The 26307-nt window shown below is 48.2% G+C and overlaps 1 protein-coding gene across 1 annotated transcript in view; it reads right to left on the reverse strand.

Annotated features, from left to right (window-relative positions):
- Positions 1-8646: 8646 nt before the first annotated feature.
- The window catches only part of LOC119439893 (uncharacterized), a 32343-nt gene continuing 14682 nt past the window's right edge, over positions 8647-26307 (reverse strand). The window contains exon 3 of the mRNA XM_037704867.2: positions 8647-8810. Coding sequence (XP_037560795.2) covers positions 8720-8810 — 91 coding nt within the window. The 3' untranslated portion in view covers positions 8647-8719. The remainder of the gene's footprint in view (positions 8811-26307) is intronic.

The raw sequence follows: 26307 nt of genomic DNA on the forward strand, positions 1-26307 counted from the left end.
ATTTGACGCCAGACCGCTGCACCAAGAAACAGCCCCACTTACTGCTGACAGAGTCAACGAGCGACAACCATTTGAAGTGATCGGAGTGGATTTCGCGGGTCCGTTACTTATAAAGGACACGATGAAAGGTACTACAACACAGTATGTTGCAATATTTGTATGTGCTACTACACGAGCTGTACATCTCGAAGTTGTGGACATGACAACAGAAACATTCTTACATGCAATCCGAAGATTTACAGCGAGACGAGGGCTACGTTGCATCATTTACAGTGACAACGCATGGACGTTCAAGAAGGCCAACAGAGACATCAATTGTATGATGAAAGAACTACGGAAGAAGTCTCCAAAAGAGCAAGCCAAGGGGACCAAATCAAATGGAAGTACATCGCAGAACAAGTGCCTTGGTGGGGAGGCTTTTATGAAAGGATGGTACGAAGCATGAAATCAACAATGAGGAAAGTTATTGGAAAAAGACTGTTATCAAGAGAAGAGATGCAAACACTAACAACTCAAGTTGAAGCTGTCCTTAATAACAGAGCATTGACCTATGTATACAACGAACCGGATGAGCCTCTACCTATTGGGCCGGCTGATATAATAGGTGGAAAGCATAGGATCAAAGACAGTACAGAAGGTGAAAAAAAGATCAGCATAGAAGAAATGTGGAGAAATAAGCAAGAAATTACGAAAGATTGGTGGAAAAGATGGAACAAGCAATATCTGAAAGAACTGAGAGAGCAGTGTAACGCAAGAAAGCAAGAAATGACAGTGAACCAAGGAGACATCGTTTTGATCGGTGCACGCACTCCTAGGTCCTTCTGGAACATGGCTAAGGTCATTGAAGTATATTCTGGAGTCGACGGGAAGCCGCGCTCCTGTCTCTTAAAAAGGAAGACTCGTTCGGAGAACACCTTTACACACTCGAAGGTTGCTTCCACTGATGAGAAGGAAACTTTTCGCGGCCAGAAGCTATTGAAACTCGTGGGAGCTGACAAGACGAGAAAGAAGAAGACGGCGAGGCACGCGCGCTAAAAAAGCAATAGAGAGAAAAGAAGAAGAGAGAGAGAGAGACAAAACTTTATTTTGATGACGCACGGAGAAGCGTCGATCTCCGTGGTGGGTGGAGCCTTCAGTCCAGGGCCCCAGCGGCGGTGGCAGCACTTTCGGCTCTGGCGATAAGCTTTCGCTGATCCTCCAGTGCCGAGCTGATCAGCACCATCTCCCACTGCTCGTGCGTTGCGTTTCGATTTGGGGAGTTATTGGGGATATTTTGGCATGCCCATGTGGTGTGGTAGAGGGTAGCTCGCTCTGTACAGAAAGGACAAAGGGGCTGATAAAGGGTGGGGTACATAGCGTGAAGGAGCGTGAGGTGAGGATAGGTGTTGGTCTGGAGTTGCCTCCAGGTCGTGGCTTCAGCTCTGGTGAGGGATGGGTGGGGTGGCGGCATCGTTCTTCTCGAAAGGCGGTAGTGCTGCAGTATATCGTAGTAAGTTTGTAGTGTGTCTGGACTTGGGTCTTCTGGCGTCTCTTGCAGTGCCCGGTTGCAGTGACCTCGGGCTATCGTGTGTGCACGATGGTTTCCGCTGACGCCTTCATGTCCCGGTGTCCAAATTATCGTGGTGCGGGGTATTTCGTTGAGGCGATGTAGAATATCGCATGCGATTTTATGTAGATGGCCGTTCGCGTAGGCTCGACATGCTGATTGACAGTCTGTAAGAATATATAGTTCTTCGTTTTGTCTCGATGCCGAGATGGCGAGGGCAATAGCGGCCTCTTCAGCTGCGGCGACGTTCTGCGTACGAACGGAGGCGGATACCAGTTCTTGCTGTCTGCGTCCAGCCACGCTGATTACCATGCCCTCTCCATTCGGGTACATGGCCGCATCTGTCCAGCGAGCAGTGGAGAGAGTGCCGTATCTCCTTTCTATTGTTATCGCTCGTGCTTTTCTCCTGCCCAAGTGATATTCCGGGTGCATGTTACGCGGAACAGGCGCCACCATTATTTGCTCGTGTAGGGACTTGCGGAGTACTTCTTGATTGTTGGTTGTCGCCACAGGGTATTGCAACCTTCGAAGTGCTGCTCTGCCTGTTCTAGTGAGGTTGAGGCGCGTGATTTGCGCATGTCGGTGTGCTTCAATTAGTTCTTCTAATGTGTTGTGGATGCCCAGGGATAGAAGTTTCGTTGTTCCGGTTCCTGGAGGAAGGCCGAGGGCTTGTTTGTACGCTTTCCGCAGTAACACATTTATTTGGGCTTTTTCTGTTGATGTTAAGTTCAAATAAGGTGTCGCGTACGTGACTCTACTGACGATAAGGGCCTGAGTCAAGCGTAATAAGTCTTCTTCCTTCATGCCATGTCTGCGACTGGCAACTCTATTAATCATGCGAGCTACGCTGTAGGCAGTTTGTTTCAGTGCGTTTACAGTGTGGTTATTGCGACCACTATTTTGCATGGAGACACCTAATATGCGGAGTGTTTGGACTCTGGGTATAGGTTTTTGGTTTAGGTGTATTTCTATGGCCTCTCTCTCTGTGCTTTTTCTTCTTGATTTCTTTTTGAGAACGAGGAGCTCGGATTTTTCTGGGGAGCATTCCAGGTTGCACTCTTTGGCGTATTCGGTGACAGCGTCTGCCGCCGCTTGCAGGGCGTCCTGCTGTTCTCCATCCGAGCCTCGAGTTGTCCAAATGATAATGTCATCCGCATATATTGCGTGACGAAGGTGCGGAATCTTCTCTAGATGCTCTGGGAGGTTTTTCATGGCGACGTTGAAGAGAAAAGGCGATAAGACTGATCCCTGAGGAGTGCCTCTATTTGGAACCTTTTTCTCTTTTGTTCTGAGGGTATCCACGCCTACCGTTGCCCTGCGGTCCGTTAAGAATGCTCGAATGTAGTTATAGATTCGTTCGCCACAATTGAGTTGCGATAAGTTCTTTAGGATGGCCTCATGAGCTACGTTATCAAATGCGCCTTTAAGGTCCAGTGCGAGTATGCATTTTACATGTGTGGTGACATGGTCCAGTACTTCTTCCTTCAATTGGAGTAGTATGTCTTGAGTTGACAAATGTGGCCTGAAGCCGTACATCGTGTCAGGAAAGAAACCCGTGTCATCCACGTGAGGCTTCAGGCGATTGAGCACAGCGTTTTCGAAAAGCTTCCCCAGGCACGACGTCAGGGATATGGGTCGCATGTTGGTGAGACCTGGAGGCTTGCCCGGTTTCGGTATGAGTACTATGTGCGCGTGTTTCCATTCATTTGGTAGTGTTCCCGCTTCCCAATGGGTATTAAAGAAAGTCGTTAGGGCTTCTATTGAGTTGTCGTCCAGGTTTCTCAGCATTTTGTTTGTGAGCCCATCTTGTCCGGGTGTTGTGTTTCGAGTTAGGGAGTGAAGCGCTGTCCAGACTTCCGTGATTTCAAATGGGCGATCTAGGTCTTCATTTGGCTTCCCACTATATTTTGGTATAGAAGTTTGGTTCCGTGTGTGATCGCCGATGTATTTTGCCTCTAGCTCTCGGAGAATATCTTCATCAGACCCCGGTTGGTTGCTAAGTATGCGTCTGATTGTGTGCGAGGTTTGTTGCTTGCTTTTGGTTGGGTCCAGTAGGTGTTTTAGGATTGCCCACGTTTTAGACGAGCTGAGCCTTCCGCTCAGGCTGGCGCACATTTGTTGCCAGTTTTGGCGCACCAAGACAGTAGCGTATTCTTCCGCCTGTTGTGTAAGAGCAGCTATGCGCAATTTTAGTTTTCTATTATGCTTTTGTTTGCGCCATCTTTTCAAAAGGCCTCTACGAGCGTCCCACATATGCACGAGATGTGGGTCTACCACCGGATTTTCCGTGGTGAGTTGCACCTGCTTTGAGTGTTGCCTGATCGACTCCTTGAGCTCATTCGTCCATTGTTGCAGCGATGTGATATTCTCCTTTTCTCTATTTTGTTGAACTCTCGCTTTACGAAATGCCGCCCAATCCGTCAATAAGATCTGACTGATGCGTTCGCGTGTATGCTTGAGCGAAATGGTAACCTCCAGGATGTGGTGGTCACTACCCAGCGTTTCTTCCATATTTCTCCATGTAGCCTTTTCGTGGTTCTTGATCATGGTAAGGTCCGGACATGTGTCCCTTGATACACTATTTCCCACTCTAGTTGGAAAGTCTGGGTCTGTGAGGAGTGTGAGTGCGTGTTTTTGAATGAGCGAGTGGATGGTGTTTCCTTTCTTTGAAGTGAGGTTGTAACCCCAAGTCGGATGCATCGCGTTGAAGTCACCTAGCACAAGCAGCGTGTTGTTTTTCGCCTCCTTGAGTGCCGATCTGATGAGGTAATCAAAATTTTCACCACATTTTTTTGGTGGGCTATATATGTTTAGGACGAAGACGCTGCGTGCCTTCCTGTCTGCCGGCAGTATTTCTATAAATACGTGGTCAATCTCACTACCATCCAGTGTGCGGTCTATTGCCGTCAGCCTGCGGGAGACAAGCACTGCTACCCTTGTATCTGTCTTCGCCATGTACGTTTCATATCCGGGCATGGTGGGCCTCGTACCTGTTTCCTGCAATGCGATAACCTGCGGTGGAGTTGTTGCGGTTTTTATGTATTGTTGTAGTGTGGCTTTTTTTCTTGAGAAGTTTCTGCAATTCCACTGCCATGCATGGAGTTCTTGTGCGTGATTATTGCGCTTACTCGCCATCGTGGGGTAATGGTGCGTTCTCCATGGACCTATCCAGATCCTCGACGCTTGAGTTCGCTTTCGGCTTCTTTCTTTTCTTTCCTTTAACAGGAAGATTGTCCGCTAGCTGCTCGCGGAAGGCGAGAAGCTGTTCCTGAAGTTTTTCGTGGAGGAAAAGTTGAAGCTGCTGCATCTGACGCTGTTCCTGCAGCTGCAGCTGTTGTTGTAGCTTTTGCGACAGGGAAGTTTCCATCTGGTGAAACATTTCGACGGACGACGGAGTGGTATTGGGGAGGGAGTTTGATTCCGATGACAGAGTAGCGAGATGCTCCTTGCAGGTGGTTGCTACCGCCTGACTTTCCGCTAGCGAAGCTCTTAGTTTGGCTATTTCTTCCTTTGCGGCTTTTATCTCATCTTTGGCCTCTTTCATTTCTTTAGTGTGTCTTTCTTTGATTTTTTCTATTTCTCTAATGTAAATTTCCCTAGTCTCTTTTAACTCCCTTGCGTGTGTCTCTCTGTCCTCTTTGAGTTGTTTACGGAGTTCGTCTATGAAAGTGGGGATTGTTATGTTTTTGTCTGCAGAGTTGGGATCACGAGCAGTGAGAGACGGAAAACAATGTTGTGACCAGCTCACCTGCGAGTTTGCCGATTTCTGCTGCCCTTGCGCTGCTATATGCCTGGCACGGGACGTCGACCTCTGTCGGGATCTTGACCGGGATTTCGATCGTGTTCCCGCCCGAGAGGAGTTCTGTGGCTGGCGAATGGTGGGCCGCGATTCCCTTTGGTCTGCAGTTTTCTTGGATTGATTCCGGTATCTTTCGGGACAATCCCTTGCAGCCGTGAGGTGTTCGCCCTGGCATAGGGCACACTTTGGAGTGCACTCGTGATCTTGCGCAGGGTTGGCCGTACCACACTTTGCACACAGGTTCACGTCTGGTTGAGGGCACACGTCTGCGCGGTGTCCCACCGTGCGACACAGTTGACATACTTGTTTCGCGGAGCGGTACAAGTAACAGCGTTTTTCTCCGTCCATGTAATACACGACGAAAGGCACTTCTTCCCCTTCGAAAGTGATGAGAGCCGAGTGGGTAGTACCTAGCATTCTCGCATACAGGACTGCATGTCCCGGCGCGTAAAGTCCTTCCATCAGAGTCCTTACGGAGGTTCCAGGGGTTATGCCGTGGATGACACCTTTGCCCGAGTTGTCAGGCGTTGCTGCGTATGCGGTGACTGCGTATTCTTTCTCTCCAAGTTGTAGAGATTTGATTCCGATTAGCTTGATCGCGTAATCTCTGTCGGGTACGCTCGCGATGGCGATGTTTTGTTGTGGCTCTATTCTTACGATCATGGTTTGCGTGCACGTTCCGATTGGCTGATTACTCGCCCTTTTGATGCTGTTGGCGATTTGATCCGTCTGCCACCTAGCAAACGTAAAAGTTTCTCGAGGGCGGAAAATCACCTTGTAATCATCTTTCGGTAGCGGAGGGAGTCGTCTGTGCACCGGTGCGGCTGTCGGTTGGGCGTGTTGCGTCTCCTGTGTCGTAGTTGACATAGATGTGTTTTCAGGTGTTTTGCTCGGCGTCCATTTCGACTTCCTACTCTTTACTGTGATCCACGGATCGTCATTTTTCGGCTCTTCGGTGGATTCTGACGTTACTGGGCCGTTTTCTGACGTGTCCATGAGCACGTGCTGCTGGGGCGGCGTGTCCGCGTCCATGCTGTGTGCCAAGCGAGCGCTAGCCCTAGCCGTACACGTCGAAACAAAAACGTCGGTAAAGTCCGTAAGATTTGGTGGACTGGCCTGAGAGTGGTCTCGAAAGATGCCTCTTCACTTGCGGCGCTGGTTGACGTCGGTGTCAGGTCGATACGGCAAGTAATTCAGCAGATATTGAGGTGAAAAGCAGGAGCCCATGTGAGGCGCGTTCGCATCAAAAGAAGAAGAAGAATCTTGATTTCGTTCACATCGAACGCAGCTGTCTCGTCTCGTTTCTGCGACAGCGTCCATATTTTACGGCTTCCTCAAACTTTCCCACGTTTTAATTTCGAATATCCCTTACTTTCTTCTTGTTGATTAGTTTTGACCGTTCAACAAATTCCATCTGATCATCTATCTGATGACTTTCATGTTTTGTCGTTTCTTTATTAGGTCATTTGTTACTTGGAAGAGCTTACCTACTGGTTGCCTTGGAGCCTTACCTCCCACTTCGATTGGTGCTTCCGAGATCAGCATAGTCACGGTTTCATTCATTACCTTATGTTGTCTTCATCTTCCTGTTCTAAAGCTGCCTATTTGTTTCCCAGCACCAGCCAGAATAGGTCTGCTTTTACCCTTACTGCGTCTAGGTTGGCCTGGTTGTTCCTGACTAATTTTATTCTTTCTCTTCAAACGGAGAGAAATCCTAGACCTCACTAACCTATGGTCACGGTAATTTACCCCACCTAACACTTCTACATCCTGCACTATGCTGGGATCGGCAGACAGTAAGAAATCTATTTCATTCCTTGTTTCTCCATTAGAGCTTTTCCAGGTCCACTTCCTGTTGCTGCGCTTCCTGAAGAAGATATTCATTCTTCGGAGCCTAAGGAGAACAGTATTCCGGGCAAGTTGGTAATCCATTACTGAAGTATTATTGCGCAACAAAAAGACACGGACGTGAGAGAAGAACACAGTGGCACAATAAATTTAGTTGAAAGTTTGCGATTGGAGTGTCTTCTTCTTCTTTTACGTCCGTCTTTTTGTTGGGCAGTAATAGTTCAGTATTCGGAGCTTATTCCTTTCCACGAATTCTACCAACGTATCTCTTCTAGTGTTCCTAGAATCGATGCCGTAGTTGACAATTGCTTGCTGAGCAGCCTGATTTTCCGCACCTTTACATTGAAGTCGCTCATGACTACAGTTACAGTATACTGAGTTTGCACCTTTCTCATTGCTAAGTCAACATCTTCATAAAACTGTTCTATTTCTTCATCATCGTGATTGGAGGTTGAGGCGTAGGATTGTCCTACCTTCACTTTATACCTCCTATTCAGCTTTATTACGACGACTGCTACCCTCTAATTAATGCTGTAGAAGTCATCAATTTTGCCCGCTATGTCCGCATAGACTAGAAATCCTACCCCGAATTCTCTCTTATCTGGAAGACCTCTGTAGCAGAGGACGTGGCCAATAGTCAGCAATGTATAAGCCTCATCAGTTCTTCTAACCTCACTAATGCCAATAATATCTCAGGCAATGCCTGATAATTCCTCAAATAGTCCTGCTAAGCTAGTCTCACTCGAGATGGTGCGCGTGTTGAACGTTGCCAGGTTCAGTTTCCATTGGCGGCCACTGCGGACTCAGAGATTCTTAGCACCCGCTGCGACGTCGCAGGTCTGACCATCGCCTTGGTCACGTGCTCCGCAGCCGCTGGGGACTGAGGGCCATGGGTTAATTGTAGGAGTCATGAGGGAGGTATTGGCCGAATACTGCACCAGGGAGGCCAACTCCTGTTATGGTGGGGACTGACGGCCATGGGTTCATTGCTGGAGTCAGTACCTCCCTCATGACACGGAACATACGTTGTTTCAAACATACCGAAGGTAGGCAACACTCGTGTCATTTTGCGACATTGTTGTAAAATTGTTCCCAAGGTGGTGGGACATAAGCATGACGGCTGCGTAATAGAATTTGAGAGGATAGGGCAACGTTCAAGCCCTTGTAGCTCTTTTAATATAGCGCACTTGCATAAAATTCGTGTGAGAAAACATTCCGGGAGAGATATACTCTATGTGCCTCTTAGATACTAATTACACAGTAGCGAAAAAGCACACGGACGACGAAAGGAGCAGACGGGAGGAAACCTTTCGTCGTCCGTGTGCTTCTGCGATACTGCTTAAATAATGCCATAGCAACTGACCCATCAATCTGTCCTTCTGACACACCGAAAATCGTTTCATGGGCCCATTAAATTGCTGTTAGGCCACGACGGTGCAGCATCAAAAACAGGGACAACGGACCAGCGTTTATTTTTCAACAACAAAGATTAACGTGAGGCCATAAATACAGCGTACGTAGATCCGTCAGGCTAGCTGGCAGTCGGGGTAGGCCATGTCGCAGTCGCTATGGCTCACGCCGTGTAGCGCCGCTTCCACCAGGGAACGGTCCACGGTTCTGCCGACAATGAAATACATGTTATTGTGCGGGCTATAACGGAAAACAATGGCTTGAAATGAAACAAGAAACGTGTTCGTTAAGAAATAAAGGCGGTCGCAAAGCAATCGGCTAAATACGAGTTTCCAGTCTGCGCGAAGTGATGAGCTTAGCGTACGACGCAACCAGAAATACGAGTATTAAGGCCAAACTACACGTAAGCGCGCCGGCGCGTGAAAGCTCGCGCCCGCGCGACTTGCGTTGGCCGCGCCTCGCGAGGAATGCTGGTTTCAACCTATAATACGCGCGCCAGCGCGCGTCCACTTGGCTTACATTGTCCACTTGGCCGTGAACAAAGGTATACGGACCACAGGGTCGCTGAAAAAACTGAATTTCTTTGTAATTACCAAGCACAAACTGGAATTGACGAGTACACTGAAAAGTTCGCAATGCCAAGTTTGGACAGCCGTTATCAATTTCAAGTTGCGTTAACAGGCAGAGGAAAAAACCGGCTTTATCGCTCAACCCCTGGTCCGTATACTTTTGCTCACGGGTGTACGTTAAATGCAAGCCACTTTGCAGGACGTTTCGGTGTGTCCCTTCAAGACTTTTAGTAGAGTATCTACTTCTAGTTTAACGTATGGGAACGCAAACGTGAGGAAGACGTTAGAAGACAGGTTGCTTTATGCCAAATGTACAGAAGCCAATACAATCCATTAGCAGCTATCCTGTTGTTGCTATGTGGACGCGTCTCGTTATGCCTAAGGGGGCCGGAATCCCAGAAGGATCTCAGAAATTGGACGCGCTATGCGCTCATAACTAACGTTTCAGGTGAGTTTAGACAAAGCGAAAGCTCAATTCAATAGTTCATGACGATCAACGCGAGCGAGAACGTAGCCATCACGAGCATTCACGATGAAGCGAGAGCGATGGGTGCCGCCATGTTGGACAACGGTATTCCTTAGCGTGCGTAAACGTATGATATCTGTGCTCGCGCCACGCTTCGACTCGTATGATCTGTCCTGCACCATCTGCGCATGCGTGAGGCGCGTGGGCGTGAGCTTTCGCGCGCCGGTACGCGTACGTGTAGTTTGGCTTTTATGCTCCATTATCAGTAACAACCTCTGAACACAGCACCTTTTTGCTTGTTGCAATGTCACAAGCTAGACAAAAAAAAAAAAGAGAAAAACAAAGAAACTTGGTGACACCTTTGCACATCGACACTGAAAGCAAAGTACACAGCATACAGTGTGTCTATACGGGGCCTCCTATCTAAATCCATGGGAAATCAGAAATAGTTTTTCTCGGCAACCACTGCACAAAATTTGATTAGGTTTGTCACGTTACAAGAAAAAGTTAAATTGTAGTGACTGTTGGTTGGGAATTTTAGATTTCGGTTGTGAAGTTTTTAATAAAAATTGAATCGCAAATTTTCAGAAAACAAAACAATCAAGTTTAGAACTCAGTAACTCAGCAATGAAAAATGATATCACAATTCTGTAAATTGCACCTTATAGTAAATCTAAATCGTACAAAATTGATACTTATACATGGTTTTCAAGTAGACCACTAATTGGTGAGTAGAACGTTTGCAAAACCCTTGTACACAATGTAACGAATTCCCATAAGACATAAATTTACAAATCAAATTTATCCGCTTTGGATGCTCTAGTGGATGCAGTTCACAGAACTTCGATATCTATTTAGGTGCAAAGCTACTAATTTGTAAACTTTGTGCTTCTATTTTTTTCCAAACTTACCAATTTTTCAAAATTCCATTAAAATATACAAGCCCGAAAGCGAACTTCCGCTTCCAACAGTTACTATAACTTAACTTTCTCTCTCAAATGCTACAAATTTAATTAAAATCGGCCCTGGGGCTATGTCTGAAAATCATTTTTGCGTTTTACATGTATAAGAATAGGTGGCATTGGCGTTGGGCCTGAGTGAAAGCTTCCTGTTAAAGAAAACCTCAAGGAACCAGGTAAATAAGTTCCGTTTATCAGGAGTTTAATTTACTGAGAGATCCAGCTCAAGGATACACAATATGCTCTTTGAAAGGGGCCAGATACTTTATTGTCAACAGCAAATAAGTGTACCAAATCTAATTAGAAAGCTACTTCTTACATTTTTACTTGCACACAAGCGCTGTCCAAAGCTAACAGCACAAAAAATTCTATTTTAGTGAATGAAAATATCAATTTTAGTGAAATTATCAAAAATATTGATGACTCTCGAAGTCGTCGATAACTGATTTCGTATGCAGCGTGAGTGCAGGTGTTTCTGTGTCGCCATCGGGAACTCACAGCTCAGCGATTATTGCCAGCACAAACGAACCACAGTACGCCAGCACCACGACAGAGCCAACTACGGCACCAACAAAAGCCAGGAAAAGCCGCCTTGGCGGAGTTGGAAAAAATATACTTCCGATCAATAAACGTTTTTTAGAGCGCAGCGTTTAGGGGCCTGTTCCTGCGTTGAGCGTCGGCGTTGTCCTTCAGCGTAACCAAGCGAACACGCACAGCGGGCGATGAAAGACGGCGATAGCGAAGAGAGAGTGAGGCGGAGAGCGGAGGATGGCAAAAGCGTGAAAAGGAAAAAAAATGGAGTTCCACTCAACGTGAAAGCTGGGGAAGGGGGGAGCAGTGATTCGCCGGTGTTTCCCTTGTGTTTATCTTGTTTTATCCTGTGTTTATTTTGTGTTTAGCTATTCTTTTCACGATGTTGGGATGAGCTTGCCTGCGCTGGCGAGCAACTTCAGCTTCTCGGGCGCGCATCGCTTGATCAGCCTAAAGTCCCTAGATTTTCTGCTCTTTTTTAAGTAGCGACATCTACCTCCGTCGGCCGCCATGTTCTTCTTAACCTCCTGAAGCGGCGTATCTGCGTAGATAGCACCCGACCGTCAACGGCCGCTGCTGCACCACACAAGTGAAATATACGCTTCAGTCATGGGGCCAGACAACCAAATACGAACCCAAAAGCGGCTAGTACTGCGCTGTTGAGGCCGAACACGAAATTTGTCTTTACGGCGACGGCTGCCGCGTTGTATTGCGGTCGCACAATACGACGCCTGCCGCGTTTCTAGCTGCGGTCGCGCCGACCGCAGAAAATCCTTCGCATAAGGAAAAGACAAAAAGATAAACACGCACAGAAACATAATGCGTCTTCAGCCTGCCCACAAGTTTGCTCGCGGCAGCATGCAAGTGACTGCGGGGGAACAGCGTTAGGAAGAACGTGGCCGCCGAAATGAGCGCCGACCAATGAGATTCGTCGGCGGTGCTTCATATCTCGGGACTTTAGATCAGCCCTGCGCCGGCGCTGTCTTTCACGGGCGAGCGTCGCTCTATGCGTGCTTGCTGCTCGGCGTCCATGGCGGGAAACAGCTTCCCGGAGATCGGGAACGTTCAGCGTGCCCTAGTGGAATGAAGGGCGCGTGCGGGCGCATCATCAGCATGGACTGTGCCTAAGGCTGTTCATGCCGGTTGTGGACGCCTCCCTTCTTCGCCGTGTCGTCTCTCGGGCGCAATAAAGGTCTGCCCTTACTGTGACGTCACAGTACTTATTCACCATGGTGGAATCCGGTCTGTGAACGCGAATATAGAAGAAAAAACAGCCTGGAGGAAGTTACTGTACAATCAATGTCCACGTGGTTGGAATGACTATAAATTTGTTGCAGCTACATTCAGGCAAACAGTTGACAAAACGAAAAAAAATTATAACACCAAACGTTGCAGTTACCTATCGCAGTGTAGTAACAATAAAGCCCTATTAAGCCCTACTTGAGTTTCTACGGTCTAAAAAGATTGTTTCAGCACCAATAAAGGTTTTGGGGATTGAGGGTTGCGCCGGCACGATTGCGCGGGCCTTCACCTGCTCTGTCATGCCTCGCCATCCGTTCCCCGCTCGCCTTATTCCCCGCCCGCGCCGCGTAACCGGTTCCCGCGGTGGCGCTGCGCACGTGGCGGTTTGCGGTGAGGGCGGGGCGCTGACGTCACGCGGCCGCGTTTCGGCTGCTAGTGGCGGAGTGTGGCTCGGACTTCTCTCTGGGACGAGCGCACGGTACGTTCATGCTTTCCTCTCGTCCGCCGACACCGTTGTGACTAGGACTGGAGCTCGCGCACGGTGCCTTTGCCCGTGCGGGGAGCGCGTACTTTATGCTGATCCTTTTCCCGACGCTAAGCCGACAAGCGGTGCCATTAGTGCTCGCGCGAGGTCGTACCCCGCCGAGCCGCACTTGCCGAAAGCCTAAGCCGAAGGACCCATTGGTTATTGCCAGAGCAAGTAGCATAGCCGCCGGGACTTTTCCTAGCGGCGTGTCCCAGCTTGAGCCTGTGCTCTCGCCGCGACGTGCTATAGGCGCCTGTTATTGTATTTTCGCCCTGGTGCGGGACCCCTTTGGCTCCCCGCCACGCGGGCGTTTGTGCAGTGCTGGTGCCGACGGTTTCAGTAAACGGTTTCCGTCAACTCAGGGCTTTACTGTTTTTTTGCGTGCGTCGCTCGGTAGCCCCTTGCGGCCTCTGAGCTCGCGCGCGAGCGGTGCTGGAGGCGACGGCTGACGCGGCCCTGTGGCTCGCTAAGCTCGAACCCGCGGTGGTTGGTCTCCTGTGAGACACCAAGAACCCACAAGGTAGAATCTGTTGGCTTGACTTCCACTGAATTTGTACAGTCACTAGAGGAGTAAGAGGTTGCGTGAGGCTCTGCGGAGCTCCGCCCTCGACTACCAAACCTGGGCGACCCAGCACGCCCGTGAGGCGACGGCGAGGCAAGCCCTCGACGTCCCCTCATGGGAGGCTTAGGCCCGGCCATCATAACGTGCTGGTTCTACAATAAATGTTTATTCCTCTTCCTCCTCTCTTCGACTACGTGAGTTTACGCCAATAGTCATTGGCTATCATCCTAGCACTACGAAAACTTCCAACATGTACTTCTTCAGCCGCAATCATAACCGACTCCTTGTCTGTTTCCTCCGCTTTATCAGTGCCCAATTCATCGATAATTCTCAGAGAATTTCATTCATCCATCCCCCAACATTTACACCTCATCCGTCAAGTATGGGTGCTAGGGCACGTAGGACTCACTTTAAACGAGTCAGCAGGCGCACTAGCAATGACATCTCCTAAAGGCCCGGTACTGAGGGTCCTAAGACCTTCGGCATACGTCACTTCTCGAAGATTTAAAAACATATTCCGTCCAAGAAGAAGATGCCAAATCATGTGTATTAAATAACACCGATTTACAGCACTTGAGATTTCCTTGGCACAGCAGATGGTGTTCAACAAGAAAATTTGAAGTTTCATTTGCGCGAATGCGTTGTCGAATACCAAGGATTAATTTCTATTCCCATAGGCCTGGTTTGGCACCTTCCCCTCAAGGTATTATTGCAATGAACCCGAAACTATGGATCATTTCTTTTATAGAGCGTCGTAGGTTCACTGTGCATAGAAAACGACTTCCAGGAGGTCCCCTCCGCCAACTTGGATTCACCATTACGCTACCTATCATTCTGTCTCTGGGGGCGTCGGCACTAGGACACTGCAATAGGAACGTATGCGATGTCATACTTAATTTTATACCCGCCGTGGTTGCTGAGTGGCTATGGTATTGGGCTGCTGCGCACGAGGTCGCGGGATCAAATCCCCGCCACGGCGGCCGCATTTCGATGGGGGCGAAATGTGAAAACACCCGTGTACTTAGATTTAGGTGCACGTTAAAGAACCCCAGGTGATCCAAATTATTTCGGAGTCCCCCACTACGGCGTGCCTCATAATCAGATCGTGGTTTTAGCACGTAAAACCCCAGAATTTTTATATTTAATTTTGTAATGGAAACAAGGAGACTTCCCTGTTAATTTTACTGTTTTACTTTCCACAGGACAACAAAAATATTAACTTCAAATTTTGAGATAATATAGGATGAAAATTCATATTAACGATTAGAATTCATTTAATATCTCATTCTTAAATAAGAAAATCCTATTTAGGTATTCTTCCCTTTTCATCCCACTGCCACCCGATTCATGGCGAATCCCCCGTAGTGGGTTGTGGTATATGTATAGGCACCAAACCAAACCAAGATCCATATTGGCCAGTGCTTGCTACCCCTTGTAAATACACCTTGAATATAGTTTCCCTACTGCTCTTCCACGTAACATTTATTTGGTAGAGTTGCGCGGTACGGTCTGAAGACGGAGCTTCGAAGCGGACGCCACCTCGAATCTACCGCCATGCCGCCAGGTGATGACACTACGCCGCCAGCTACGCCTGCGACCACCACCCAGTTTATCGCCCTCGCACAGCCCCGCAATCCGGGGACCTTTTCCGGGGCGAATAGCATTGACGTGGATGAGTAGCTCATCATGTACTAGTGAGTCAGCAAACAGAATGGCTGGGATCCAACTATAATGCTGGCTATCATATTTTACCTCGGCGGAACCCCACGCGCCTGATTTCGGACCCACGAGGACGACCTCACCAGCTGGGACATGTTCCAGCAACAGCTGCGCGACCTTTTCGGCAACCCGTTTGGTCGACAGCTTGCCGCCAAGAAAAAACTGGCGGTACGTACCCAGACGTCAACTGAACCGTACTTGTCACACACACAGGACGTGCTGGCCTTGTGTCTGCAAGCTGACCAGATGTCCGAGGCTGACAAGATCGCCCACATTTTGAAAGGTATCGCAGACGACGCGTTCAATCTGCTCGTGTTCACCAACGTGACCTCCGTTGACAGTGGGTGGGTAAACTTTATTGATTCAGGAGAGAATCATGTGAGGGGGGAGGGGAGAAAAGGAAGCACGACGACGATGGGCCCTCGGGCCGCTCTAGATGGCTGGGCACATTTGTGCTTCGGCGACCCCTGTGGCCCAGCCCACTGTCCGAAGCTGTAACTCCGGTTGCGAGCTGCGCAGAGCAGTCTCCCATCGCTCCTTGTGTTCTGACCCTCGCCACGGGGACAATGTCATCAAAGAGTGCCGTGGTCTAGAGCCAGCGAAATGTCGGCGCATCTCGCCACAGTTCGAGCGTCTGCCGAATACCGCGGCAACGTCGTCCTGCGAGGCGGCAACTCCTTGTCAACCATCCACATCAGACGACGTGACGCGCATCGTCCGCCGAGAACTCAAGGCCGCATATCCGGCTTCTTATAAACCCATGCTATCTGAGACTTCCACGCCGACTGTCTCGTTGATCCAGGCCGTCGTTCGCCAGCAATTTGCGAAGCTTGGCCTCTTCTCTACTGTCTGCAGCATGAACACACCTGACGCCGCCTAAGTCTCCGCGCACAGGCCTTGTTGTGGATCGTACGCCTTTCATCGATCGAGAAACCCGTCGGAATGGAGAACAGCCGATGATAAGCCGATCTGTTTCCGCTGCAGCCGAGCTAGACACATTCCTCGCTATTGCCGCAGCCAGTGGCCCTCTCAGCTATCTAGCCCATTTCCAACTAACTGTCGTCCCTTCCACACTGCAAGCCGCTATCCGCCCCACACCGAATCCTCTATACCCGATGTCCATGAGAAATGTACCCGCTACGCCCAGTCGCCTCTGCCGCATCGCCGTCCATCTCGTTCACCGACTCGCCGCCGCTCTCCTTCGCCGTCTTTTAGCTGTCGCTTCTCGCCGGAAGACTAGACTGCGCAGCTTCTGGAGGTGAAGCTGCACTGTTCACCTTGACCCAAAATCATCTGTTGCCCTTACGTGCCTATCGGAACATTCTTAAAGCCCACGTTGACGGCGTCCCTGTCAGTGTTTTGGCTGATACTGGGGCGCACGTCCCTGTCATGAGTGCCAGTTTTTGTCGTCGCATGAAGAAGATCCTTACATCTCCCACGACCCGAGTCGTACGTGTCGCTGACGGTGCGACGGTGGCTGTTGTTGGGATGTGCACAGCTCGGGTTACCGTTGATGGTCACCAGGTGGTAGTTATTTTTACTATCATTGTGCAGTGCCCTCATGACATCATACTTGGACTTGCTTTTCTTTCTGCCAATTCAGCTTTGATTGATTGCTCCGCCTTGAACTGCATGGCCTGTGTACCCAGTGACCAAACTCCTTCGTCCCACATACATTGCAGCGAATTTGCTCACCTGCCATCTAAAATCGTGGCGATTTGTTATGTTCGCCAGCTGTTCCAGACGGCGCCTACTACGTGACGCCTCACTGACGTCCTGCTCACGCACGGTGTCGCTGCGCCCTACACGGTTCTGAGCATTACCGCAAACAGAACCTGCCTTACAATTGTGAATTTCGGCTTCATCAAGCAAGTACTTCCATAGGGGCTTTCCGTAATCCATCTTTGCCCACTGCAAGACTTTCAGATAGAAGCTTTTTTACTGGATGCTACATGTATTGAGAAGGGCCCTCCGACACCGACAACTTGTGGCGGCAGCGAAATTAGCAGCACGATTGCCAATGACCTTCCGCCTGAGCACACTGAATCCCTTAGGCGTATTCTCGAGTCGTATCGAGATATTTTCGACTTCGGTAACCGGCCTTTGGGCCAGACGTCCGTAGTCGCGCATCGGATACACACAGGCGATGCCAGCCCTTTTCACCTACCGCCTATCGTGTGTCTGCGTCTTAGCGATGCGTCACCCAGCAGGACGTCAAAAAGATGCTTGCGAAGGACATTATCGAGCCATCCTCTAGTCCATGGGCTTCCCCTGTTGTTTTAGTTAAAAAGAAGGATGGATCGTGGCGCTTTTGTGCGGACTATATATCGCCACCTCAACAATATTACGAAGAAATGATGCTCTTGATTGTCTGTATGGTGCCGCTTATTTCTCTTCTATCGACCTTAGATCTGGATACTTGCAGATTGCTGTGGACCCAATGGACCGAGAGAAAACGGCTTTAGTTACTCCTGATGGGCTGTACGAGTTCAAGGTGATACATTTTGGTATGTGTAATTCCCGCAGACACATTCGAGCGTATGATGGACTCTCTGCTTCATAGGTTCAAGTGGTATACATGCTTGTGTTATTTAGACGATGTATTTGTGTTTGCACCTACGTTTGTTACCCACCTAGAACGACTCTCAGCGATTCTTGACTTGTTGCGCCGGGGCCGGACTTCAGCTGATTTCGCCGAAATGCCGTTTTGGCCGTGGCCGCATTACGATACTTGGCCTAATTGTGGACGCTGCCGGCGTACGACCTTACCCGGAGAAGATTAGAGCCGCGAAAGACTTCCCGGTGCCCCAGTCTGCCACAGATGTTCGCAGCTTTGTGGGACTCTGCTCCTATTTTCGCCGGTTTGTGAACTTTGCAGTGATTGCGAAACCACTCACAGACCTTCTTAAACAAGACGCCCCTTTTACCTGGGGTCCTGCACAAACCGTGGCTTTCTCCGGGTTAACCACCCTCATCACAACGCCTCCGATTTAGGCTTACTTCGACACTTCAGCACAAACCGAAGTCCGCACTGACGCGAGTGGTTATGGAATAGGCACTGTCTTGGCCCAACGTCAACGTGGAGTGAACTGCGTAATTGCTTATGCCAGCAGGCTCCTGTCTGTATCTGAGCGAAATTACTTAATTACAGAACGTGAGTGCCTCGCTCTTGTATGAGTAGTTGCAAAATTTCACCCTTATCTATTCGACCGACCCGTCACAGTAGTTTCCGACGACCATGCCCTCTGGTGGCTAGCCTCTTTGAAAGATCTTACAGGCAGACTCGTTCGATGGGCCCTGCTTTTGCAAGAGTACACCTACACGGTGGTATATTAGACAGGGAGCCTGCGCAAAGATGCGGATTGATTGTCCCGCTACCCTGTAGCCGACTGTGACTCTTCGCGCACTGAATCCCTCGATAGCGTTTTTTTCCATTAGCCAGTTGCTTAACATCGACGACGAACAGCGTCAGGATGCCTACTTACGAGAAATAATCGAGCGCCAGGAATCCTCTCCCAGCGACGCCTCTGTGCGCATGTTCACCCTGCAGGATGGTACCTTATATCGAAATAACGTGTACCCTGGTGGTCCTGACCTTCTCCTAGTTATACAATCTCACCTGCGCTCCACAGTTCTTCGTGAGCTTCACGATGCCCCAACCGCTGGCCACCTTGGTGTTTATTTCACACATGACCGCGTGCGCCGGCGCTTCTATTGGCCTGACACTGCTCGCTCAGTGCGGCATTATGTCAGTGCCTGTGAGCTCTGTCAACGCCGAAAGAAACAGTCTACTCTGTCTGCTGGGTATCTTCAACTCCTCGACATCCCACCTGAGCCCTTCTTCCGTGTCGGTTTGGATCTTCTCGGACCCTTTCCTGCATCTGCTTCAGGAAACAAATGGGTTGCCGTCGCTACTGATTACGCGACGCGCTATGCAATGACACGAGCGCTGGCGACCAGATGTGCTACAGACGTGGCGAACTTTATCCTCCATGATGTAATTTTAGTACACGGTGCCCCATGTCAATTGCTGACTGACCGAGGCCGTACCTTCCTGTCCAAAGTTATCGGCGATATTCTGCGCTCCTGCGCCACACAGCACAAGATCACCACGTTCTACCTTCCCCAGACGAACGGGCTCACCGAGCGCTTGAATCGGACTTGAACAGATATGCTTTCCAAGTACGTGTCGGCTGACCACCGTGATTGGGACCTTGCACGGCTATACGTGACGTTCGCATATAACTCGTCCAGCCACGACACTGCTGGAAACTCTCCGTTTAGCTTTTGTTCGGGCGTGAACCAACTTTATCGTTGGACGCACTTCTTCCTGCCCCTGCAACTTCGACTAGCGAATATGCACGCGACACCATTGTCCGGGCTGATTACGCGCGGTAGATATAGCCCGTCGTAGACTTACTCCTTCGCAAGACAATCAGAAGCGCCTTAACGACCAGCGACATCGCGAAGAACGTTTTGCTCCGGGTGCCCTCGTGTTGCTTTGGACACCCTCCCGACGTGTGGGTCTTTCTGAAAAACCTCCTTCCTCGCTACACGGGCCCGACAAGTGACTGACGTCAAGTATGAGATTGTGTCCGCCAATCCGACTACATCTTCTATTCCGTTGGCCAGCGACGTCGTTCACGTTTCGAGACTCAAGCATTACCACACTTCCTCTGCTGTGGGTCCTTAGAGGCGCCGGGCCGGCGCTTCTGCCGCCAGGGGTCATGCTACATGCTATACTGGCCAGTGCTTGCTACCCCTTGTAATTACACCTTGTACATTTCATTTCATTTGGACATTTTCACCAAATACCCACGAAGGGGGCAAATGGAGAGTGTGCCTCCTGACTACGCCCACTCTCCGTGAGGCACTTCGGGCAGGTACAGCAGGATAGTGTACAGCATATACAGTAATTTACATACAAACAATGAAGAAACGAGGAATACTATACCAATCTGAGAAATATAAGATAGAGATGCAAAAAAAAGCTGTTCCTCAGCTTTAAATGCAGAATGCACTATGATCAGCACCATTTACAAGTTGAAATGTGATGTGAAAACAATGAATACATGAAACATATTACATACATTAAATATTTTCAGCACATGCACCTTAGAATTGTGTTCTATTGATTACATCCATTATGCGCTTCCTAAATTGTGTAATGTTTCTAGCCTCCCTAGCGTATTCAGTTATTTTAGGAATCTTATTACACAATAGAACAATTTGGTTATCAATTGTCTGTACACCATAGTTAGTCCGGCACATTGGCCCGACCAACGCAACAGTACGCAGAGTATACGTAAGATCTCTGTTTAAATATGTGTCAGAAAAAATCTGGAAGTTATCTCTAATTTTTTTTTGAAGATTAACATGACAAGTTGCATCCTATAGCACTCTGGGAATGGGAGTACATTATACACACGAAAAAGAGACATGTTTGTGGGGACCGAGGTGGTCATCAAACCTAGTGCGCGTTTTTGAAGAAGAATTATACTTTCTGTATTTGTTTTGTTACACGTACCCCAGACTAAAATGCAATACATGATTTGCGAGTAGATAAAAGAAAAGTAAAGCTGCCGTTTAACTCTCCCTGGAAGGAGATGCTGCAAGCGTCGAGTTAGACCGATTGACCTTGATATTTTTATTCGAAGGTTGTCCACATGGTTAGACCAACTAAGTTCGCTTTGAAAACATACACCTAGAAATTGAATTTTATTTACCTGCGCAGTATTTTCTCCATTAAAAATCAAAGAGATAGCATGATCTACAGGCCTATTTTTTGGCTTGAAGAGCATAAATTTGGTTTTTCTTATGTTTAGTTCTAGCTGGTTGACTGTAAGCCATGATTTTAGTTTATCCAACCAGGAATTTGCGGTTATCTCAATGTCGCGGAGATCTAAACCAGAAAAGAATGCATTGGTATTGTCGGCGTACATCACTATGTTTGGTGTGAAAGGAATGCTTACTATGTCATTAATATAAAGTATAAAAAGTAAGGGGCCAAGTATCGATCCTTGGGGAACCCCATACTTAATTGCGCCCAAATCAGATTTAAAATTATGAAGCTGTACATATTGTTTCCTGGCCCAAAGATAGCTTTTCATTAGATCAAGCGCAATCCCGTGTATTTCATACATTTGTAGTTTCGTAATTATATGTCATGCTTTATAGAATCAAAAGCCTTACGGAAATCGAGAAATATTCCCACCGCGTAAGACTTTTTTTCAAGGTTACGAAGTAGGCTATCCTTAATACGGAGTAGAGCAGTCTGAGTTGATCTACCTGGTTGAAATCCACACTGTTCTTCACAAATGACATTTCTGTTTGCTATAAAAGAGTATACCCTTTATATATCAGGTGTTCCGCGACCTTAGAGAAAAAAGGCAACATAAATATTGGGCGATAATTTTGAAGTTAATTTTTATTACCTCCTTTAAAAATTATTGTTACGCGAGCTATTTTCATGGTACATGGAAAAATTCCCTTCAAGAAGAGTCTGTTGCATATGTACGTGAATGGGGCAACAATCAAGTCAACAACTGCCTTGATAGGTACTGCGGTAATGCCATCTACGCCTGGTGAACTGTTCTTTAGTGAGCATATGGCAGTGGCTACTTCCTCCTCGGCAACAGGTGATAAAAACAAAGAATTAGTGAAAGAGCTTTCAATATAGCAATCAGCCGGTTTAAGGTCAGTCGCTTGCGTTATATTACTCGACGATCCTGCCTCAAGGAAGTGAAGGTTAAATTTGTCTGCCAGTGCCTTGCCACTGAAGTGAATATTGTTTATCTGTATATCGCTAGGGACAGTGGCCTGTTTTCTTCCTATCAATTTATTAACTGAACTCCAAACCATTTTTGAGTTGTTAATCATTGTAGAAAACTTGTATGCATAGAAAACTATTTCCGCCTTCTTTAGGTCCCTGTTTAGTTTGTTTCTGAAATTTTTGAAATCAATGAGGTCAGTTTGTTCTTTTGTTTTAAAAAAATGCTGGAAAAGTTTTTTTTTCATTTATCCGCTTTAGAAGTGCCGGCGTAATCCACTCCTTTCTTTCTCTCTTGTGTTTTTCAACAACAACGTGCGGAAAAGCAGTATTATAATTACTAACAATTTTCGCCATAAGCAGGTTGTATTCCTTAGATGGATCAGGTTCTCGGTACAGGTCATCCCAATTGCAGTTAAGCATTAGAGAGCGAAATCGGAGAATATTTGTATCGTTTATATCTCTACGCATGTATTTTTGAGAATTCTGCAGTTCTAGCATTGTTAATAGTGCAAAAAAATGTAAGTGGTCGCTTATACCAGAGCTGAATACTCCGGCTAATGCATTGTATGGGGATAAATGAGTGAAACAGAGATCAATGATCGTTGCTCATTTGCTTGTTATTCTGGTAGGGGTGTTAATGATGTTTTCACAGCCATGGGACAACATTAATTCCATTAGTTTTATTTAGTAGGACCATCTTTTGATACATCAATATTAAAATCACCAAATGATATCATGAACCATCGATTGGAATTAGCATCATGTTGAAGCTTCTCTAAAAACTCACGAAGTGAGTCAGGGTTACCGTCTGGGGGGCGGTAGATCAGTACTATTACAACCTTGTTGTGTATTACAGTAACTGCTTCGAAATCATTACACACAATACAATAGTCGGGCCACGCCTCATAAGGCAAATTTTGTTTAATATACAAAGATACACCGCCACCGCGTTTTCCAATTCTAAATATTGATTCCGTATTGTAATTTCCCAAGCTGACCACGTCTGACTGTGAAGCTGACCACGTCTGACATAGTTTCCCTACTATGCTTCCACGTAACAATATGTAGTAACTATTAGATGCAGTTCACAGAATCGTGATATCGTTTTTCATTACTGAGGTAGAGTTATGAACTTGATAGCGTCTTTCCCAGAAATAATGCAATTCTCAATTTTTATAAAAATATCAATAACCTAATGTTGAATTCCAATGGTAGATCCAGATCAAGTATTTCTGCTCTGTGTGGAGCAAGTCTATTCCAATGGCAGAATGGGAGCGTGAGTTGTGTGTTCCAATGGCAGATTGGGACCAGCCGCCGATGCCGGATCGCTCTGTGGAGCAAAAATATCTGCTCCGCCGAAATCGGCAGATTTCACCGGAAGTCCGCGTGACGTATTTCCTTCACCCGCCTCTGCTTTCTGTCATGGTCGCCTGTTTCCGGTCGCGGGCAGTAGACATGGAAAACATGGACCGCATGAACGCTGCGACGCGCCGTGCGCTTTTGTTCATGCTACTAGATAGTGACAGCTCCGACTCGGACACAGTCCAGTGATGATTCTACCGACACCGACAGTGAATGTGACGCTGCTGTGTGTCAACGGGCGTTTGATGTGATGTTTCGCCTGCCTGCAAAGAGGCCTAAAGTGATTGGGTTCGTCGAGGATGTCGTTCGGCGATACTCGGACGACAAGGTACCGTACAGCCCAAGGTGGTACAAGCGCGCCAACACGTGCGATGCTCGCGCGAAATACCAGAAGGAAAACAAACCCAGAGAATGCTGGGACGATGCACATGAATGGATGGATGCTATAAGCATCTCCTTTGAAGCGGTGTCGTGGGCTGTGCCAACAAGTTGTTGTTCTCCTCTCTATTTTACCTCTAGTTCAGCGCCCTCTCAATTCATTTCCGTGTACTAAGTGCCCCCGCGGGAGCGCATGCATTCCATTCGCAGATTTGGTGCGAGCTGGTGGGAGCGATCCGAGTCGGAGCGGCGCGCTCCGTTCGTGATCTGGCCGAGCGCTCGCGATCTGCCATTGGAATTCAACATAAGTAAAATTTCAGTGTCTAACAGTCGCTAGATACTAACTTTTTTTGAGCAACAAACCATGCAATTTGGTGCTGTGGTTGCCAAAAAGAACGATTTCAACTTTGGGTAACAGCGCAAACAGACGACCACAAGAAGGGAGACACGGACACACAGGCGCCTTCTTGTGGTCGTCTGTTTGCGCTGTTACCCAAAGTTTCAAGATGTACCAACTCGCCCAAAAAGAAGTATTGATGAACGATTTCAACGTTTTCATGTACCTGCATAGGATGAAGAAACTGCCAACATCAGCCTCATTCTCTTCGTCAACGGGCAACCCTGTACTCCTCCGAACTCGCTCGGCAACGGGCATCCCTATCGAAATAAAAGTTTAGCTATTTTGTTCACCTCACACGAAGCAGTCGGTTCTTTTGACCTGCCACAATTTCCTCATAAATTTGGTGCCGAAAACCCGGGATAAACGATCGAACTTACCATTGAAGCAGCGAGGTCAACAGACGTCAACCGCACAACGAGCTCGGGGAAAACCAGCAACGATCCTCGGGCAAAAACGGTCGACGAGGCGCACCTTCAACAACAAACGCCTAGGGACGCCATACCCAACGGAAACCGACGCCACGACTAAAGCCCCTTCGCGGTAAGCGAACTGTTAACACTGATGCTGCGATGGAACTGCTCAAACTGAAGAGAAGCGCTTTGCGAACTCAAGTGACTAAACTGATTTCTGAAGCTGACTTATTATTGTAGAGTCATTCAGGAGAAGGAGCTCTTAATGTCTTGTCTGCGAGGCTTAGCGCCCTCCAAATACAGCTAAACGAGGTGGACGCAGCCATCGAACCTTTAGTGCAAGACCAAGACGCAGAGCAAAATTATGTACGGGCCATAGAATACAACGACCGCATCGTCGCGCACATGGAAAAACTCCGCCAGGAAGCAGAAAAAGACGCTCGAAAGAAACAAGCAGAAATGGCAGCGACGCGGGCGCCGACCGACGGCCCTCCGGCGGGGGCAAGGTCAAAAGTGAAACTGCCGAAGCTCGAGTAACAACGATTTAGCGGCGCCGCCACGGAGTGGCGGTCCTTCTGGGAGCAGTTCGAGCAAGCGGTGCACGGAAACGACGCCCTCTCCAACGCTGAAAAGTTTCTGTACTTGCGATCGTCACTTTCGGGAAAAGCCGCAGCGGCCATTGCCGGCATTCAGGTGACTGGGGCAAATTACACCAGTGTAATCGAACTTCTAAAGGAGCACTTCGGTAGACGAGATTTGCTCATACAAGAACACCTGACTCAGTTGCTCGACTTGCCACTGGTACGGAACGAAAAGGAGCATATCGGCCTACGTCGGCTGTATGACCACCTGCAACGCAACATCGCGGGTCTCACGGCGCTCGGAGTCAAAGCAGACAGTTCCGGCGCACTACTCTCCTCCGCACTCCTGCGAATTCTGCCAACCGATCTTGTTGTCGCATACCATAAAGGACTTTCTGCTGCAAGCAAAGATGACGGGCTCAGCATCAAGAGTTTGCAAACTTTTCTGAAAACAGAAGTAGAGAGCCGGGAAAAGGCACTGCAGACTGGTAATCGCGAAGCCATAGAATCAAGCCCAAAACATCGAGAGAAAGAAAAGAGCAAACCTCAGAAAGGCTCAGCAGCTTCTCTTTTCTCGGCTGGTAATTCAAAGCACTCCGATCCATGTGCATGCTGTGCTACAGCGAATCATGCGACTCACGAGTGTCAGGCGCAGATCTCACTAGATGAAAAGAAGAAAAGACTCACTGCGGCTGGTCGGTGCTTCCGGTGTTGCATAAAAGGACACACTTCAAGGGATTGCCGCAACAAAAGAATAAAATGCAAGGAATGTGGCAGACGACATCTGACTCAGATGTGTGACCCGCCATGGAAGCCACCCGAGAACAAAGCCACAGAGTTGCACTCTTCGACAGAAAAGAAATTTGAAAAATTACCAACTGTGCTTCTCCAAACCGCTCAAGTATGGGCAGAAGGACGAAGAAGAGCCCTCACCCGTCTCCTCTTTGACGGAGGTAGCCAACGAAGCTTCGTCACTAAAAGCCTCTCACGCGAACTGCAGGTAGAGGTCATAGGTGAAGAGGACATCACAATCTACCCATTCGGAGGAGCAGGAAACGTTATCAAAGAAAAGCGCAGAAGAGTAAGAATTTGGCTAAGAAGTCAATACGACCGTAAAGAGCACTCTATCGAAGCTCTGGAAATACCGGAGATCTGCTCTGATCGGCTCCATGTTCCTGAGGACATCCTAAAGAAGGTGCAAGCGGACATGGATGAACTGGCAGATGT

The sequence above is a fragment of the Dermacentor silvarum genome, chromosome 2, assembly GCF_013339745.2.
Source record: "Dermacentor silvarum isolate Dsil-2018 chromosome 2, BIME_Dsil_1.4, whole genome shotgun sequence".
In the NCBI taxonomy this organism is placed as follows: domain Eukaryota; kingdom Metazoa; phylum Arthropoda; class Arachnida; order Ixodida; family Ixodidae; genus Dermacentor; species Dermacentor silvarum.